This window comes from Coffea arabica, chromosome 8c (assembly GCF_036785885.1).
Source record: "Coffea arabica cultivar ET-39 chromosome 8c, Coffea Arabica ET-39 HiFi, whole genome shotgun sequence".
NCBI classification, from domain to species: domain Eukaryota; kingdom Viridiplantae; phylum Streptophyta; class Magnoliopsida; order Gentianales; family Rubiaceae; genus Coffea; species Coffea arabica.
Genome location: NC_092325.1, coordinates 37,507,009 through 37,527,344, shown reverse-complemented (window position 1 = coordinate 37,527,344; position 20,336 = coordinate 37,507,009). Strand labels below are relative to the sequence as shown.

The 20,336-nt window shown below is 36.9% G+C and overlaps 3 protein-coding genes and 1 long non-coding RNA gene across 4 annotated transcripts; all 4 read right to left on the bottom strand.

Annotated features, from left to right (window-relative positions):
* Positions 1–709: 709 nt before the first annotated feature.
* On the bottom strand, positions 710–1,348 carry LOC113706066 (phenylalanine N-monooxygenase CYP79D16-like). Its single transcript, XM_027227958.1, has one exon. The coding sequence runs from the start codon at positions 1,346–1,348 to the stop codon at positions 710–712; it is 639 nt and encodes a 212-aa protein (XP_027083759.1).
* A 1,657-nt stretch (positions 1,349–3,005) lies between these two features.
* On the bottom strand, positions 3,006–5,691 carry LOC113706601 (uncharacterized). Its single transcript, XR_003452059.2, has 3 exons — positions 5,480–5,691; positions 4,029–4,092; positions 3,006–3,263 (listed from the first exon to the last, which is right to left on the bottom strand). It is a non-coding gene; the product is annotated as an uncharacterized lncRNA (long non-coding RNA).
* A 5,391-nt stretch (positions 5,692–11,082) lies between these two features.
* LOC113706065 (uncharacterized mitochondrial protein AtMg00310-like) lies at positions 11,083–11,487 on the bottom strand. The gene has a single exon (XM_027227957.2). The coding sequence runs from the start codon at positions 11,485–11,487 to the stop codon at positions 11,083–11,085; it is 405 nt and encodes a 134-aa protein (XP_027083758.2).
* An 890-nt stretch (positions 11,488–12,377) lies between these two features.
* On the bottom strand, positions 12,378–13,714 carry LOC140013558 (uncharacterized). Its single transcript, XM_072062873.1, has 2 exons — positions 12,953–13,714; positions 12,378–12,710 (listed from the first exon to the last, which is right to left on the bottom strand). Exons 1-2 carry the CDS (start codon positions 13,712–13,714, stop codon positions 12,378–12,380), a joined length of 1,095 nt encoding a protein of 364 aa, XP_071918974.1.
* Between the last annotated feature and the right edge of the window lie 6,622 nt (positions 13,715–20,336).

The following is a 20,336-nucleotide window of genomic DNA, read 5'->3' as shown; positions in this document are numbered from 1 at the left end:
TGGTTGTCCACAACATAGAAATTAGTACAGCAAAATTAATTATTAACCCTCGGAAGGTCACAGATAAAGGTGTATTGTCTTTATGGCTCACTTTAAGTGGGTGCATTGAACCAAGCAAGCGGATATATGGACCAAGAAAGGGCCTACATTTGGGGAGAAGATTTATGAAAGGTGGGATTTTTAGAAAAATGAGGACATTTATGCACTTGGTTTTGGTGCCAGATAACTTGTCGGATATATATTTATTTTTAAAGCAGTAACTAATTTCTTTTCAAGGATGTTTGTGCTGAAAAAGGAGAAACGTATTATTTCCTTGTAACAATGGTAAAATCTTATTTTCAGAGCAAAATGGCCTGAAGGAATCGATATGCCAACCAGACTATTTTAGAAATACATAACTACTTGTAGTAGTTCCGAGCTAAACTATTGGACAAAACTTAATTCAGAAACCTCGATTACGAATATTTGGATTTCACATCACAAGTCAAGCAAGAATTTTGGCAGAATTGGCTACACTTAGTAGAAGTTCATTAGGAACCGTAAAAGTTGTATCTTTAAATAGGAAAAAAGGAAAGCATTTAATGATTTTAGATGTGACGCTTATTTTGCAACATCACAAAAGTGAAAAGATGACACTAATAACAGGATAGGGAGAGTAGACACGAGAAGATGATACATAAGCAGGTAAATCATGAAAAGCATCGCGATCCTAGTTGGGCTGTGGGAATCGTGGTTCAGCAACTGCAACGAGAGGTTTGGAAAGGAAGCCAGCATCCTCGCACTCTGCTAAATCGATTTGCGAATGACCAGGTGGAATCTTCCAGCTAAAGCATTGAAGAAGTCTGGCCAGCAACATCACAGTGAGCGTGGAACCCAAAAGGACTCCTGGACATCCACGCCTTCCGGTGCTGAAGGAAAACATAGTTAATTCTGGATCGTTGAGATCCATTCTAGCATCCTCCATATCCTTCATGTGGCGCTCAGGCTTGTACTTCAGCGGATCCTCCCAGATTCGAGGATTACGGCCAAGTCCTGGACGGCTGAGGATAACATGGCTACCTTTCGGGATGAGGTAGCCTCCAACGACGGTGTCCTGAGTAGATACATGAGGAACATTAAAGGGTGCTAATGGATGCAGCCGAAAGGACTCTTTTACGCAGGCCTTCACATATTTCAGCCTCGGAAGGTCAGATTCTTGAACAAGCCTATCCTTTCCAACCACGGCGTCTAGCTTTTCTGTGGCTTTTTGAAGCATTTCAGGTTGATTTAGCATCTCTGCTAATGCCCATTCCACAGCATTTGATGGATTATCGACTGTCGCAAACATTAATTCCTGTCGAGCATGCATCATAGTAAAGTTAAAAGTGAAAACTAATACTAATCCTTTTTAACCAAATTCAGTAACCAACTGACCGTACAACAACACCATATTTCAAGTTTCATTTTGGTGGTGATTAAGGCTCATTGAGATTCCATCCTTTTCTGAGTTCTGCTAATCAACAAATTTGGGCAAATTATTTTTTAATATTGTCAGAGCATGGCTGATGATGTCGTCTTAAGTCACCTTTTGTACGTCATTTGATGTGGACACGATTTACCTGAATGTTTCCACTGCTTTGAGTCTGCATGCAAGATTTTAAGTTTTGGAGTATGGTCCCTACGAATGATTTTGTACTTATGTGAAAAGGCACTAGTGTTGAATTCAAAACCTTGAATTCAAAGCCTCAATTGTTTACTTTTACAAGCCAACAATTGTTGAAATTGGTGGCTTAATTCTTAATCCCACATTGGTTGTTTTAGGAGTTGTAGGATTGCTTGAGAGCTATAAATAGCTCTCAAGCCTTCCAATTGAATTGTACCAAGAACAACAAAGAATTACCCATAAGGATTTTGTAATTCTTTGTATTCTTTCTTCTCTCCTAAATTATAAAAGCAGGTCGCTTGAGCGGTGTTCGGAGATCAGGCAAAATTGGCCGAACTCCGTTATTAATTTTTCGGGTGCGTTCTTTCCATATCTCTTTTATTTGTTCCGCATTTATTTAGTAGTTTCTTTTTCTGTTGTAATATAGTATTGAATATATTTGTCTATATTTGTCGGGTTTATTTGTAGTGTTTTATACGATTCATTTGGGTGTATTTTTCTTATTCGTGTGTACGTATTATTTATGTATACACGGGTATAGTTGTGATAATACACCGTGCACGTAAGTTCTATCTAGGAGACTGGGTTTTAAGTGAGACCGCTTGTGACCCCTCCAGCCTTTCCTGGGAATTTATTTGGAATGGTAATTCTGTCTAAGGAGATTGTTTCGACGATCTTTCCTGGGAATTATTGAATCGGTTTAATCACTAGTTATATTTTGAGTGGAAAATTACCCGATTTCCCCAACAAGTGGTATCAGAGTTGAAGGTTTGTCTTTTGGCTTGTTTGTAATTTGTTATATTGAATACTATCATTTGAGTCTGTAATGGCACACTACAAGAAAATTGCGTTTCTGTGACAGGCGAAAGTCGTCACTAAAAATTCAGAAGTCGTCACAAAAAAAGTCAGTGACGACTTTTACTACTGTCACAGAGCTGTCACTAGTTCTATGTCTCAAAAGGGGGTCCATGTGACGACTGTTGAAAGTCGTCACAAACGATTTCGCTTTTGTGATGACTCTTGTCATCACTCATTGTTGTACATTGTGTGACGACTTTTATTGTCACTAAACTGGCTAAATTCTTGTCGTAGTCAACCCTTGGAGTTGTCACATTATGCTTCCGTTCAGTGACGACTTTTGTTGTCATTGTTTTCTATCCATAAAAAGTGACGACTTTCTGGTGTCACTAGTAAAACTTGTTGGCAGTGACAACTTTTTATTGTCATTTATTTTTTTGTAAAAAGCAATAATCTAATGTTAATTAAGCAACATAGCTGCCAACAATCACAAAACGTTCATTGAGTAGCAAGGAGAAAAAAAAAAGCCAACATACGAAAAGAAAGCCAACATTCATTTCCAATAGAAGATCAACCCAAATACATATATATATAAATGTTGCCTCAAATGAGTCATAAACCATGCACCATCCAAAATAAGCCATTCAGTTACAATACTAGTGATTTTCCATCCACAATAGAGAGTAGTAAAGTTCTATACAAAAATATGAGCACGATTCCCATCTAGAACAAAACATGAGCACGATAGGCCTTGTAGTCTTCAATTCAAAAACCATCTTCACAGCAATGACTGGTTTCTTCTTCTTGGGAATCGTGTTAGAACCTACACGTTACCAAAATTGAAGCAATGAGCACTGGTGTTAAAACTGGAACTACACTTCTAGATAGGCACCATATTATAAAAACTAATGTCACTCTAATTTGAAATTATAGCAATCTAAGTAAATTACTTAACACAAAAATAAAGTGAAATTATAGCAAATAAGACATTGAATATATATTCTGTGAAATATAGAATAACAATACAAACACAATAAATATCTGCATGTTCACAAATATATATGCAATAACAATAACAATAACAACAATAAAATCCTAAAAACATTGAGAGCCTAGATGATCGTGAACCACACAGTATATCAAGAAAAAAAAACACACACACACACACACAATCACAGGTGCCTCTTTTTCCTTAGCACAAAAAAAAAATTCTGATACAGAAAAATTTAGATGAGTTCGACAAAGAAAAAAGTGGAATACATCCCAACATTTAAACACATTTGCTTTAAAAACACTAAAGTTTTGGTTGCAACATCCAGCACCTCAATGGCTGTAATCAAACATGAACAAGATTTCAAGCACCTAAATCAGCCTCAAGCAACTCAATTGCATTAAACAGGAATCAGATTTGGTGGAACCAGATTTCAAGTGCCATCAAGCAACTAAATTGACATCAAGCAACCCAATTGTATTAAAAATGAATCTCTATTTTGTAGAACCAGAATTCAAGTGCCTCAATTGTAATAACTATGAAGAGCAAACAATTTATTTATACCACAATATGCCAAAGTAAAGACCATATTCATACCTCTTGAACCAGCAATAAACAAAGCAGACTGAACAAAGAAAATCATGTACCCAGGATACAATCCCTGCGACACAACAGATACATTTAATTATGTAATGAGGTGATATTCAGATTATTTATTATCTAAAAAAAGGGGGGAAATGAAAGGTCATATGGCTAGTGGACATGTTGCGTCTCAAGGGAAGGGAGAAGTATTATCACCAAAATTGGGGTAACAAAGATGCATTTGCTTTCAGATGGCAATAATACAAAGGATAATGCAATTAGGAAGAAAATGACCTGGGGACTATTATCAAAGAATATAAGCATCAAACACAGGTCATCATAACAGCCCGAGATCAGAGCATCAAAGATATAAAGGAATGTGGAAACACATATTAAATACAAATATAAATTGAAAACATGCCTTCTTCTCTTTATTGCATTTGACAAAGTTTCCAGGATGTTAAACATGGTGATAATCAGGAAGCCAAGAACACAACCAAGACTTTATCCCATTCAATCTCACCCTTGTACATCAGCCCTTTACTTCTATTCTACCTTTTTTTGGTCATGCTCTTCCATAAGCAGCAAGACCACATATTAATTAAATTACTAACATTCCACTGTGGTTTTAGTCCATCTTTTCCTCCAGCCTGCAATTGTCGTCCTATAACTCTTTCCAACATTGCAACTTTTGATTATATGGAAACATCCGGATTTCCATATCAATTGGTTAAGTTATCTTCCAAAGATAACAACTATATTCTTTTCTTATATCACAATAAAATCAGTAAATAGGACCAAATGGATGGCACCAAAATGTGCTCCATGCAGCTCAAGAAACAACAACATATTGCATCGACCAATATTCCTGATTCAGGAAAGCCAAGTATATAGGCAAATCATAGAAGATGGCCAGCACAAGCAATCAAGTTTTATTTGCCAGTACCCTACAGAATCATGTTGTTGAAATTGTTAGCATGCACAGGTTATCAAAACTAATTAGACCATGCAAGAAAAATAAGTTGCCCTTGTTCGATTCAGCTTTTCTGAAGCTGATTAGAAAAGGTGATCATCCAAAAGGTGAACTCCAAAAATTTGGAATTACGTTTCACTTTTAAAATTTCTCCAACCTAAAAAGCTGTTTTCAAAACTAACTAGAAGACTGCTCCTCATAAATAGCCTTTCTGTATAAAATCGATTCTGTTACTCAGATGCTTTTAGCTTAAAAGAAACTATAATTAGCTGATTTTAAGAAACCAAGAAGAGAACCTGTATTTAGCTAATTAATATATATTTTACAATAAGGACCCATGCACCTGTTAGGAACATAAATGTTTAACTTCCATGAATACAACTACTACCAATTCCGATAGTGATATATGATCAGAAATATAATACTAAACTAATGAAACCATGTCTTCTCAAAAGAAAGGAAATGAAAGAAAAAAACTATAGCTCATACTTACATGCCATACAGCACTGACAGTTTGCGTAGCCAGCAACTGAAAGAAACCAGCTTTCTTACCATCCTGGACAAGCCGCTCATATACATCTAAAAAACAAAATGGAGATCAGGCACCAATGTTGCTTCTAGCTTTGCTTCCAAATTTGTGTAATACAAGATGGAAAGCATGACATGCATGATAATATGAGCTTATACATAGAGGAATTAGCTTACGAGATGGATATCAAGCTCATAAATTTGGTTCTTGCATCAGCGAGCAAAAGAGTAGTTCCTTAATACTTGTGACCTCTCCAGAGGTCTAATTACCATGGCCTTGAAAAGTTATGTTCACTTAAAATGTTGTTGCATTTAACTCTAGTAAGGAGGAAAATTAAGGCATTATATTCTTATCATTGATGAAGTTCCTTGACTCTCATAGATGGTATTGAAGCCGATAACATGAGGAACAAGAACAGTAATTTGCTCTCAAGCGAAGCAGATAGCTCAAATATCCAACTCAATTGCAGATGATAAGAGTGCATTTCTAAAATGTATCATTCAATCTCAACTAACCGGCTTGAAATTATTACAACTATATATATATGTTCGCTTCAAAAGTGGCCTTAAAGTTGATACTTTCTCCCATTTTGTAGAGCAAAGCATGTCATACCCTTCGGGGAAAAAAAAAATCTCACAATGTGTAGTTATTAGAAAGAAAGCTATGAAATTCAGAGGCAGTCCTGATATGCTAATCAGATTTACAAGTTCATCAACCAAAACTTGAGACAAGGATAGGGAAAGATAAAATGCAGCAATGAGCATTGAACGAATGCCCTGTTATGGCCTGCTGTTAGACCACTTGGGCATTTCAACAAACAGTAAACGAACATGAAAAATTCCAGCAATTCTTTGCTCAAATGAAGCCACGGTTGGCCCCAAAATCATCAGAAGTACAAGGGATTTCAAATTCAATCATGATATAACATGCGCATGCTAAAATTTGAACAATCAACGGGGAAATTTCAATAAACGAAGCCATGGCAGACATGCTTAGAGGACTTGGGAAGGAACTGAAATTCAAAGAAAAAGGGGTGACTTATAGTGCTCTTACTTGAGCGGTGGCGACGGCGATTATGACGAAGCCGAAGACGGTGAGTTGGAATTGGAAGATGACTAGGTCTGACTTCGTCCGAGAGCCTTCATCTAGTGTTACAGAGAACGGCAGCAGCCCAGGAGGTTGTGCGTGGTGTTGGCGATGGCAGACAGCAACAGAGCGGACGCGGACTGGTGGTGACCTGGTTCTTCCTCCTCTATCCGTTGCCGCGTCTTTCTCTCCTGATCTTCCCGTCAGCCGCCACTCTTCCTTCACTCAGTTTTTTTTTCTTTTCACGCTCAAGGCCTCCCTTCCAAGAACCCTAGCTGCTTCTCTGCTCTTCTGTTTCTCTTTTTCTCCTCTAAAACCTAGCCGCCCTTTCTCAAGCTTCCCCTTCAGCTTTTCTTGCTCACTTGTGCGCCGCCCTTTTTTTCTCCTCTATTTTGTTCTTTTTTTCTTGTTTTGTTCTTTTCCCTCTGTTTTGTTCTACTGCCAAAGCCCTCCTCTATTTTCCTTCACCTGAGCTGGTGCTAAAGAGCTCGACGCGGTTGCGGGTCAATAGAGGGGAGAAAGGGCTATCGTCAGTGGTGAAGGAAATGCTGAAGAATAAATTATGGTGCTGGATAGCTCGGACTTCAGCGGCTGATGGTGGTGGATTGCGGCGGACTTCAGCGGCTAACGGTGGCGAGCGGCATTTTGAATCTACGGGAAGGAAGGGTTAGTTCACCATAGGAAGGAAAGATTGAGAATGAAATTTGTCCAAGTGTTGGAAGAGAGAAGCGGCGAGACTTTTGTTTGTGTGTGAACAACCAAAACGACGTCGTTTTGTAGAGATTTCAGCCACCCGCCTCGCGCCTCTTTCAGATTTCAGACTGGCGCTCTTTTTTTTTTGGCATCTAAGCACGTCTTTGAGATTCCAAGATTCACGCCTTTAGCTTCATACATCTTTTTTCTTTTTTTTTTTTAGCCAAATTTTTTTTTCAGGTTTCTTTTTTCATACTTAATCTCTTTTTTTTTCCTTAATCTCATCTATAAATATCAAATAAATTATTTGATATTGGTTTCTTTTTTGTGCATGTATATATATGTGTGCTTGTTTGTGTCTATATACATCTTTTTGGGTTTGGACAACTCAATATACAAATTATTTAAGAAATTACCTTACAATAAAACTTACACAATAAAACATGTTTCAAAATTTTAACATGCATAGAATCGCTTATATACAGTATAGCACTTCTTACTCATGCTTATCCTACTCTTTGTCTATTATTTAGTTTTTATAATAAATTAAAAGAAACATGTAATCAAATATTCTGTTAAATGTGTTACAACTCTCAATCTTATTGCACGACAGATATTTTACTGAATAATTTTAATTTCGTATATACCCATTCTATATGAAAATAATTATTACTTATGATGTATTACACGTTATACTAATCTTTCACAGTGCTAACATTAGACTACAAATTATATTCAATTACACTTTTTCAAATTATTTCAGTTATTGGTTTTTGGGGGTTGTTATAAGGAATAATAAACAATTCGTGAAAAAATTTTTATGCTCAGACATGTCTATTATGTCAACTTAGCAAAAATTACAAATATCTAAAAATAGTTTGTTATTATATCATTTGCATTTTGCTAATACGTAATGAATAGGGGCTAAATTATAAAATTAGGGTGTCATATCTTCGGTGCTTTTGCTCATATAAAAGAATTGGGGGCTAAATAATAAAATTAGGGTGCCATAGTAAAATTAGTGAAATTTGATGAAAATACTATAGAATTACTTATATACAGTATAACACTTCTTACTCATACTTATCCTACTCTTTGTCTATTACTTAGTTTTTATAATAAATTAAAAGAAACATGTAATCAAATATTCTGTTAAATGTGTTACAACTCTCAATCTTATTGCACGACAGATATTTTACTGAATAATTTTAATTTCGTATATACCCATTCCATATGAAAATAATTATTACTTATGATGTATTACACGTTATACTAATCTTTCACAGTGCTAACATTAGACTACAAATTATATTCAATTACATTTTTCAAATTATTTCAGTTATTGATTTTTGGGGGTTGTTATAAGGAATAATAAACAATTCGTGAAAAAATTTTTATGCTCAGACATGTCTATTATGTCAACTTAGCAAAAATTACAAATATCTAAAAATAGTTTGTTATTATATCATTTGCATTTTGCTAATACGTAATGAATAGGGGCTAAATTATAAAATTAGGGTGTCATATCTTCGGTGCTTTTGCTAATATAAAAGAATTGGGGGCTAAATAATAAAATTAGGGTGCCATAGTAAAATTAGTGAAATTTGATGAAAATACTATAGAATTGCTTATATACAGTATAGCACTTCTTACTCATGCTTATCCTACTCTTTGTCTATTACTTAGTTTTTATAATAAATTAAAAGAAACATGTAATCAAATATTCTATTAAATGTGTTACAACTCTCAATCTTATTGCACGACAGATATTTTACTGAATAATTTTAATTTCGTATATACCCATTCCATATGAAAATAATTATTACTTATGATGTATTACACGTTATACTAATCTTTCACAGTGCTAACATTAGACTACAAATTATATTCAATTACATTTTTTCAAATTATTTCAGTTATTGATTTTTGGGGGTTGTTATAAGGAATAATAAACAATTCGTGAAAAAATTTTTATGCTCAGACATGTCTATTATGTCAACTTAGCAAAAATTACAAATATCTAAAAATAGTTTGTTAGTATATCATTTGCATTTTGCTAATACGTAATGAATAGGGGCTAAATTATAAAATTAGGGTGTCATATCTTCGGTGCTTTTGCTAATATAAAAGAATTGGGGGCTAAAAAATAAAATTAGGGTGTCATAGTAGAATTAGTGAAAGTTGATGAAAATACTGTAGTATACAGTGATGCAAAAAGTTGTCACAAAATTGGAATCTGGTAGACTTTCAATGACAACAAGTTATGTTGTCACTGTAGAGAGAGCATTTGTGACGACTTTACTTGAGTTGTCATAAATTCATTTCCCACGGCATCAAATGAGATGCACGCCAACTATTTCGTGACGAGTTGAGAATGACAACTTCCAATGTTGTCACTGATTATGCTTGTGCTGTACTCATCTGTGATGACATCTAATGTCGTCACTGAATTAGGTTATCTGTGACAAGATTTTTGTTGTCACATAAATTTTTGTCACTGAAAAATATATTTCTTGTAGTGTCCCCATTCCTATCTTTGAGCAGATCTACCATTTGTTTACAATCAGATTGGATTTCCACTTTGTTCCACCCACACTGTTTAGCCTTGACGACAGCTTTCCTGATGGCTAAGGCCACCTCCACTGCCGGGATGCCATTCCTTCGTTCACCTCCTGCCCAAGCTCCTACTACCGTGCCATCCTCTTTCCTGGCCACAACTCCCCAACCTATTCTACCTTCTTTAACCTCCAAGGCTGCATCAGTATTTAGTTTGACAACCCCCTGTAGGGGTGGAACCCATTTACTACTCTCATCCACCTGTGTTTTCCTTTGTTCCGCAACCATTCCCTCCCCATTTCTCACTTCTTGATACTCAGACCACTCATTAACAGCTTTACTGACTATTCTTCTGGGACAGTTCCTTTCCTCATTAAACTGCACTTTAGTTTCTGGATTTCCTTTGTTAAAGCAATGTGGCTCCGTCCTCCTATTCTGTTCTGCACCTCCATCAGGCTATTCCACCAATGCCAGAAACTGTGCCTGTACTCCTTTAGACCATCCCAATCAATTGGAGCTTCCTTCCATATAAGCTCTGCATGACTACAAAAGAAAAACAAGTGCTCCAATGTTTCTGTCATCTCCCCACAACACCTGCACCTATCCTCTCCTATACCTATCCTACTCCTGATCACCTCATTGACTGGCAGGACCCCATGCAAGCACTTCCAGAGAAAGTGTTTTAGTTTGTATTTTATGTCTAAGTTCCATAGCACCTTCCATACATTAGAGTGACATGTATTTCTGCTATTACTGGCTTCTTGTTGTTCCTTCCTCCTCCATTCCCTTCTCATATCTCTAGCCAGCATATACCTAGTCTTAACTGAATACTGTCCAGATTTAGTCCATGGCCACACCAGCTTATCCTTCCCTCCACATAGGCTGATAGGGATTACTTCAATCTTCTTGCAATCCTCCTTACTGAGCATAGATTCCATCACTGCTATGTTCCACTTTCCATCCTGGATCAGTTCATGAACTTTCTGGACAGGACAATCTGCTGGCTTTGGAGAGGCCACCATACCTGACCCTCCATCTGGTAACCACCTATCCTTCCAGATATCCACTGTTCTACCATCCCCCACCCTCTTCCTAGCTCCTATCTCCAGTATCTCCCTTGCACTTAAAAGGCTCTTCCATATCCAAGAGTCTCTTGCCCTAACCTGTGTCTGCCAAATGGATTCCCCCTTAAAATATTTCTCCCTCAACACCTTACTCATCAGCAAGTTAGGCTATGTCAGAATCCTCCACAGCATCTTAGCCAACATGGCACTATTGAAATCCTGCAAATCTCTGAAACCTAAACCCCCTTTCCCTTTAACTGCAGCCAACTTCCCCCATTCCACCCAGTGAGTCTTCCTCCTCCCTTCACTCTCCCCCCACCAAAACCTTGCCATTTCTCTACACATTTCTTGACATAAGCTCTTAGGCAACCTACAACAGTTCATAGCATATGCAGGCATAGCTACTATTATAGACTTCAACAGGACCTCCTTCCCAGCTTGGCTCAACAATTTTTCTTTCCAGTCTTTAAGTTTCTCCAACACCCTGACCTTAATATAGTTGAAAACCTGTCTTTTGGATTTGCCAATAACCATAGGTAGCCCCAGATGCCTGCTCTGATCCACCTGTTTCATCCCCCCAGTAAGCCTAAAATCTCTGCCTTCTTACTCTCATCTGTATTCTTACTAAAGAATACAGAAGATTTATCAGTATTAATCTTCTGCCCAGATGCTGTTTCATAAATCTCCAAGATTCTCATCACCTGTCTTGCCTCTTTCAAACTGGCTCTACAAAATAGGAGAGTATCATCTGCAAAAAATAAGTGTGAAATAGCAGGGCTATCTTTGGCAATCTTTAAGCCTGACAAGCAATGATTGTTAACTGCCTGCTTTAACAGGCAGGACAGTCCTTCAGACACAAGCACAAATAGGTATGGGGATAATGGATCCCCTTGCCTAATTCCTCTAGATGGCCTAACCATACCCTTCTTTTTACCGTTTACATTAAAAGAGTACACAACAGATGACATGCATTTAAAAATCCTGTTTATCCAAAGCTGGCAAAATCCCATTTTCTCCAGTATTTTGACCGCAAAAGGCCATTCTACCCTGTCATAGGCTTTTGCCATATCTAGTTTCAGAGCCATAAACTCATTAGATCATGTTCTTCTTTGTTTTAAGCAATGAATACTTTCATGCGCAATCACAATATTATCAATTATTTGCCTGCAGGAATAAAAGCTGACTGATTACTACTAATGCAGTGCTTAAGGAAAGGTTTTAACCTATTCACAAGTACCTTAGAAATAATTCTATATACTACATTGCAAAGGCTGATAGGTCTATATTGGGACACAGAAATGGGAGAGCCAACTTTAGGGATCAAAGTGATGATAGTCTTATTAATAGCTTTCAGTAAATGACCAGAATAAAAGAAGCTAGAGATGGCAGCTATCAGATCAGTTTTAATGATATCCCAAAAATGCTGAAAAAAGAAAGGTGTCATACCATCAGGTCCAGGGGCTTTATTGGGATGTAACTGCTTTCCTGACTTCCATCTCAGAGACTGGTCTGGTGAGCTTGTTGTTCATCTGTCCTGTGATCACCTGGGGAATGCCATTGAGTATTGCATCAAATTGCCTTGGATTAGTAGAAGTGAAAAGTTTCCTAAAATACCCATTGATCTCCCCTTCAACCTCTCCCTCAGACTTGCACCAAGTACCATCCTCTCTTTGCAGGGAAGATATATTGTTCCTCCTCCTTCTCCCCGCAACCACAATATGGAAATACTTGGTGTTTCTATCTCCCTCTTTCAACCATTGCACTCTAGCCTTTTGCCCCCAGTAAGCTTCCTCTTTCTTGTAAGCCTCAGTAAGCTGTCTCTTAAGAGCACTCAATCTCCCTTTTTTATCTGCCTACTGTCCTATATGAACCTCTGCTATTTCCTTTTTGATCCTGCTGATCCGTGTTTTAGCATTGGCTTTACACTGCCTGTTCCATTGTAGCAATGCCATTTTACACTCTTTAATTCTCTGTTTTAACTTGAACCCCTGGACCCCATCTGTTGTTTATCTCAAGCTGTTGAGATAATATTCTTTACTTCCCTATGCTGCACCCAATTCTTATCAAAGTAGAATCTCTTTTTCCATTTCTTATTCTTTGGCTCAGTATCCAGCAACAACATACAATGGTCAGAGGCCTCATTTTGAATGTGCACACACTTAGCTCTACCATGATCTCTACTCCAGTCCCTACTACACAGGATCCTATCAAGCCTTTCCCTAACCTCACCCTCCTCATCCCAATTGTTACACCAAGTCCAGGGAATCCCTTCAAATCCAATATCTATCAGTTGATTATTATTGACAAAATTCCTAAAGATTCTAAAACTTCTATCACTCCTCTGCTTCCTTCCCCATTTTTCCCCACTGGACAGCAGATCATTCATGTTACCTGCTAAGATCCAATTCCTACCCCATATATTAGTTCTATGTTCTATGGTTTTCCATTGTTGCTCTCTGAGCTGATAACTACTACTAGCATATATCCCAACAAACCACCAATCCTCCTCAGTACCTTTCCCTTCCACATTCCATTCTATTGTAAAATCAGTGAAAAGAACTCTTTTAACTTCTAAGTCCTTCCTCCATATTACAGCCAGACCTCCAGCTCTACCTATAGGGTCAACAACAAACAGACTATCATATCTCAGTCTCATCCTAATCTTATTCATAACAAATTTTTTGTTTTTAGTTTCAGCTAAAAAGACTAACTCAGGGGAGTGGAGTCTCACAACCTCCTCAAGTTGGGAAACTGTCAAGGGGCTCCCAGAACCTCGACAGTTCCACACCACAGCTCTCATTGAGGGCTGGGAGCCCCATTAAGGTTGGGCTCCACCACCTTCAGAAAACACTCCCTGTCAACCTCCCCTTCCATCCCCTTCAATTTTTTCTGATCTCCTCCCATTGGCTCCCCACAGTTCTCTTTTCCAAGAGCATCACCCTGCTTCCTCTTACCAGACTCCTCTATCTCCATACCAGAATTTTTCTCTCCCAATGGCACTCTCCTCCCAACTTCCTGAACCAATCTTCTCCACCCCCTACTACCCTTGTATTTCCCAGAACGCTTACTCTTACCCATGCTTTCAGCTGCCTGATTTTTTCCCTTCTCTCTCCCCCTACCCCTACCCAATTTTTCCTCTTCTTGACCCCCATCAAGCCACATGTTATCATCCTCCACCTTCTCAGTCTGGTCCAAACTCCCCTCCCCAAAACTCTGTTCCCCTTTCTCTTCTATCTTGGGTCCAGCTATCTCCCCACCCAAGCTTAGTTGGGTTTCAGCCCCCTTAGTCTTCTCAGCTAGCCCTACCTCCCCTTTACTACCACTACTTATTATATTGCCAGTATTTGCTACACCCTCCTTCCCATTCCAGCTGGTTTCACTACCCCCCTATGGCAAGAGTAGATTATTACCCTCATTCTCCTTGCCAAAATCCCTCTGAGACTCCCCAGCCCTCTCTCCATAATTTGAATAGCTTTTATTCTATTTTTTGGGATTCTAGAATTACTAGCTCGCATCCAAGCTCCAAATTGTGTTTCTTTGTCCAGGTAGTTTCCTTTAATCCTACAATTTTTCTCATTATGTCCCAATAGTCCACAACAATAACAGAAATCAGGACACTTCTCATACCTAAACTCAATCCATTTCGCATTACCGTTCATCCTAACCGTAGTTCCCCTCAACAGTGGTTTCTCAATATCAACTTCCACTAAAATCTTAATATGTTTCCCTTCTTTCCCCCGCCATTTGGAAGAATAACCTCTTTAACTGAGTCAAAAACTCCTCCAATCTTACGACTTATCTCTTTAGTTATCCAATGGATTGGAAGGTTCCAGATCTGCACCCAAATCCAAGTTTTACTAAAAGCCATACCATCTATCTCTATTCCCTCCCTCCACGAAATCACAACCAATGGTGAATTATCATAAACCCACGGCCTCCCATTCAGAACTCTGTCCATATCATTTTGGTTCATGAAAAGAAATTGAAACAGATTCACACCAATTTCTACCACCTTCACATTCTTAGCAAAAATCCATATATTACTGGTAAAACTCTTAATACCTGCGATATTTGCCACCTTCTCACCAATCACTTTGCCAATGATGCTCATTCTGCATTCCGCCACTCCCTGGAGAATATCATCCGCCTCAATTTGAATTCCTACCTCCTCCTTCTCCGAGAGATCAAATTTTCTCATTACTTCCTCAAGCTCCTCAGCCACTGCTGCAATACTCAAGAACTCCTCACTGATGACCACAGGATGATGAGCTACTGCACACCAGTTCCAAGAGGAAATCTGGAGAGCACAAAGAGAGCAGTTAACAGCCAAGTTTAGCAGATTATGAAAAGGAATACTACCACTAGATCCTAACAACGAAGACAGCAGCAAGGAACACAGCTGGAATAACGATGAAAGTAAGGAAAACAACTGAAAAAAAAAACTATGAATCTGGATCTAACACCAGCTCTATTAAGATTGGGTAGCTAGCTCTATTCATCAGTTGAACAGATCCAGCTGACCAAATCTTCACGAAGAAAGTACACAAAAGATGCAGACCAAATCCATATTCTATGTGTTAACTTCAGAAATGCATTCATTGTTTATCAAAGCTAGACGATCAAATGAATCTATGGCTCAGAATGTGGGGAAAACGAAATGTAAAAGTACGGGAAATTGAACTTGAAGGCGGCAAAGTTCAAACCACCCACTAGGGGAGAGATCTCAACTAGAGAGAGAAAGGAACTCTCATAGAGAGAGAAAATAATGTGAAATGGAGATTCACTTCGAAAAATTTCTAAAAAGTTGGATAACTAAAGTTCTCCTTTTATTTAACATGAACCATATGTAGTTTAAAGGTGAGCTAATTATATTTCAGTTCTATTTTATTAAGTTACAAATTAAATGGGTTTGCTTAATCTCCTTTATTTATTACAAAAAATGTAGTCTATTTGGGTTTTATCAGTGGATCTAAAAAAACTGATATAGATCTAAGAACTGGCATAGACATCTAATTTTTGCATTTGTTTTTTATGTATATAGCAATAAAAAGAATGGTTTTCCTTACACTCAATGTCTAGATTAATTAAGTGAAAAAATAGATCTGAAAATGGAAATGGGTATAATAATTTATGTATTAGTTTTTTAAGTGTATGGTTCATAGATTATTGACGGGTATTTTTACATACATGCAAGTTAAAAAACCGAATTACACCCGTTCACTGCAAGTATACAGATCAACTAGTAGTTTAGGGTATATATCGGGTCGATCCCACAAGGAAGAGTGAACAATTACCGGTATTACTAAAGCTTCTCTATTATTTAGACTATCAACGAATTATAGCAAATTAAAACCTATTGAAATTATACAAGAAAATAGCAAATAAAAGCTCCTTAGGTTGTGGCATCCCTAACTACTCATGCAAGTGCTATATTTGGATCATTTAGTACTACATCTAGGCTAGTTATAGTGTAATTTCCTTAAACATGTGAAACCTACTTTCGTAGTGAATCAACTATACTCATAACTAATCCATACCTATTTTCATGGTTATGAAATTAGCTACAAGTTCATTTCTTCAATGAAATTACATGAAATGAATCACTAAAAACCACATAAGGGCACATCTACTTTCGTGAGTGTACTCCCTATGTTTAGCACTTCTTGAACTAGTGTTAAATCTCAATTTTCATTGCAGAAACAACACCTTAGATAATCACAATCAATGGTACCAGATTAATCATGATTTAAGAAGCCAAAGTGCTAAATAACTTGCTCAAATCATAGCAGTCAAATAACCAAATAATAAACACTAACAATCATAGAAAGTTCAACCAAACCCAAGGCTTAAACTGTAAACACACATATTGAACACAAAATTCAGAACTTGTATATTAACTAAACTTGGAATCAAATACAAAAGATAAAGAGTTTTGAAGGAATACAACCCTTGTCACATGAGCTTTCTTCCTTGCCTTCTTCATCCTCCATCTTCATCCTAATCTAGATAATAAACAAGAATGGAAAAGCTACACTACTCTATACTAAGCTAAACTAATACTAGGGAGATGAAAGAGCTACATTTTGCAGCTTCAAGCTTTCTCCCGTAGCTCACTCTCTATTTTTCTGCTATGCACTCCATCCCCTCCTTGTTGCAATGAATTTGGCTCTTTAATGATGAAAGGTGGTCAAGAAATGAAGCTTTACACTTTCTCCTTACAGCTGGTAATGTTTCTCACATGTCTAGCATCCCATGTGAGTTGGTGGAGGTGAAATTGAGTTTTACGCGTACATAGCAACCTTTTCTGACCACAATCCGGCCAGGAATCCGGCCACAAATCCGGCCAAATTCCGGCCGGATTGCTACAGTAAATCTGGGCTGCTACAGTGATCCGAGCTGCTACAGTGCCTCGGATCCGTATGGATCCGAGCTCGGATCCACTAACCCAGAAACAGCCGAGGGTTCGGATGAATAGTGGATCCGAGTGTGGATCACTTGCTCTGTTTTTGGCCCAACTTCAACCGATCTTTTCTTGATGTTAGAGACTGAACCAGCTCATGTCTAAAACACGAAAGTTGTAGCCTTTTGAGTTATCTTTCCAATGCATCAAGAATCACCTCATTTGGATCTGTGTAGGCTGAGATATGACTGAAATACCCTTGCCTGCTCCATGCCTTGTTCTAGTTTCGACCAATAGCAATTGACTCTGTACTTCGGCCTTTTGACCTAGAAAACCTTCAAACTGGATTCAGATGTCTTCACCAAAGTTGTAGATCTATCTCTTATCTTCAAATGGGTTCAAGAATCATCCAAATCCGATCATTGTAACTCAAGTTATAGCCGAAATACGAAAATGTGTCAAAACTGTCAAAAATACACAAAATCCAAGTAAAAAGTGATAAAAACCTCATTTAATCACTTAAAAGCATTTTTCACCAATTATAGCCAAAATGATTCATATTCTTCCAATAATATACCCAAAGTGACTAAAAATAATATAAAATGTCATACAATTATTACGTAAATTAGTCACTTATCAAACTCCCCCACACTTAAATCATTGCTTGTCCTCAAGCAATTCACACATAATCAAATGCAATGATTCAAGAGGTGAAATAATATATGCACTTTGTCCAATTTAATTCCTCAAGACTTGGAAAATAATCATTATACAATTATTCAATTTACACTAAATACTCATAATATCAAGTAAAGGAAAGATAATTATACCCTAAATTCAACAAGTTAAACTTAATCTCTTACCCTAACTTAATTTTACAAATAAGCAAATCACATAGTCAATTTATAACTTTCCTCCTCCTATAATCATCTTTTTCTCAAAATTCTATAACTAAGAGGGATTTATTCACACAAATTTTACTTAAAAAGTGAGAATGCCTTTTTACGCGAAAATCGACACTTTTAGGTGAAGATCCCCGGTTACTCAACATTTCATTTATTCAAGTTGCTATGCATACTCTTAATTCAAGTACCTTTTTACGCGAATGTCGACATTTGTTGATGCCAACCCCCGGTTACTCGGTACATGAATCATTGGAGTAGAACAATTTTTATTTACTTTCTTTTTTTTTCTTTTTTTTTCTACTTTTTTTTTTCTTTTTCAGAAATAAAGGACAATAAATAGATAACCCCTCTTAGAAAATATATAAGAATAATCAAAGGAGGAGTATAACTTTTATCGACTATATCAATCACTTACTTGCAAAATTAAATAAAGAGAAGAAATCTCATTAAACATGTAAAATTATAGGCATAATTTTCCTCACTTTACCAAATATACTTTCTAAAATGTAAACATTCTAATTGCATAATACTATTTCCAAGTTAAATGAGAACTAAACCTTCCAAAATACATATAACATTTCAACAATTGGAAGAATAAGGTTGGAACAATTAGCCCTTTTTTGAATGAGAATGCAAGAATTGAAGAACTTTTGGGCCATAGTGAAATATTGAAAAAGATTTTAGAAAATTTTTTACAGAGTTTCTCCTTATAAATGGAAGAAAACTTCCTGCCAACAAACCCAATTTCAAGCAAATTATCCACATGGCAAACATTTCAAACACAATTCCAACATTTCTAAGCATTTATATCCACAAAATATCATCACATGGCAAGTAAATGCAAGTTTAATATTTTCCTCCCCCACACTTAAACTTCACATTGTCCTCAATGTAAGAAAGGAAAAATAACGAAAATAAGAGAAAGTAATACTCCCCTAATGAACTTGCGCGATCCGAATCCATGGCAATGTGATGAATTTCCAACTTTACTTGAAAGAATGGAGACTTCAATTAATGCACCTTGAAAAAAGACAAAAATACAATTCTTAAGAATAAAAGCTTGCAACCAACAAGAAGAAAAGTGGAGTTGAAGGAGGAAAAAGAGGGAAGAATGAGGAAAAGTGGTCCGAGGCTTCGTTTTGGAAAGGATCCGAGGTCGGATCATGATAAGTGAGCTCGGATCAAGAAGCTTGAAGTTTTTCTGATTGCAGAAGTGGATCCGAGGCCTTGGATCCATTGAATCTGCACTTATTGCAGAATTTTTTCAATTTTTCAGTTTGACCCCAATTCTTCAAAATACACCCTAGATCATTTCTATGTCAAAATAAACCATTCATGCACATGTAAAATGATCTAAACATGCATTCTAAACCTCTTTAATGCATCAAAAACCATAATTACTGAATTTGAGGTATTGAAATCTTTGATCAAACTTCGCCCTTTTCACCTCATTTGGTCACTTTTGCATCTTTTTCTAAAACCTACAAATGAAAAACAACAAAATAACTCAAATTTATACTTTAAACATAAAATCACTCCAAAGTAACACCAACTTAAACAAGCATTGGGTTGCCTCCCAATAAGCGCTTCTTTAAAGTCAATAGCTTGACTATATCACCTCATTTTTCAAGAAGGCTTAGTTAACGAATAATCCACCATTTTTGGTCGTGGTGGATCATTAAAAGGTGACTTTATAGCAAAAGCCACAAGATCTAATGATGTGAGAAATGGAAGTAGCTTACCTATTCCAAGTGTTTCATAGATATTACCTTGAATATACACCACTTGAGAACTTACCAAAGGAAATGTCATGAGAGTATCTTGGGCAGGAATACCTTTAGAACCTATACTTTCAATGCACTCCTCAAGAGGGGTGAAAAATGAGTCATTAAAACTCACATCTTGAGGTTCAAAGTTAGTTCCAAAGATATTATCATGTGAAATGGACATTTGCTCATTGAAACACAATTGAGATTCATCATTTTCATCAAAATGCAATCCATTTTCACATACAACATTCCTACCATTCATGCTAGGATCATTTTGCAATTTATTAGAAGAAATAACTTCACACAATGCATTCAATTGCTCATGTATTCTACCAAAGTGAGAAGCTA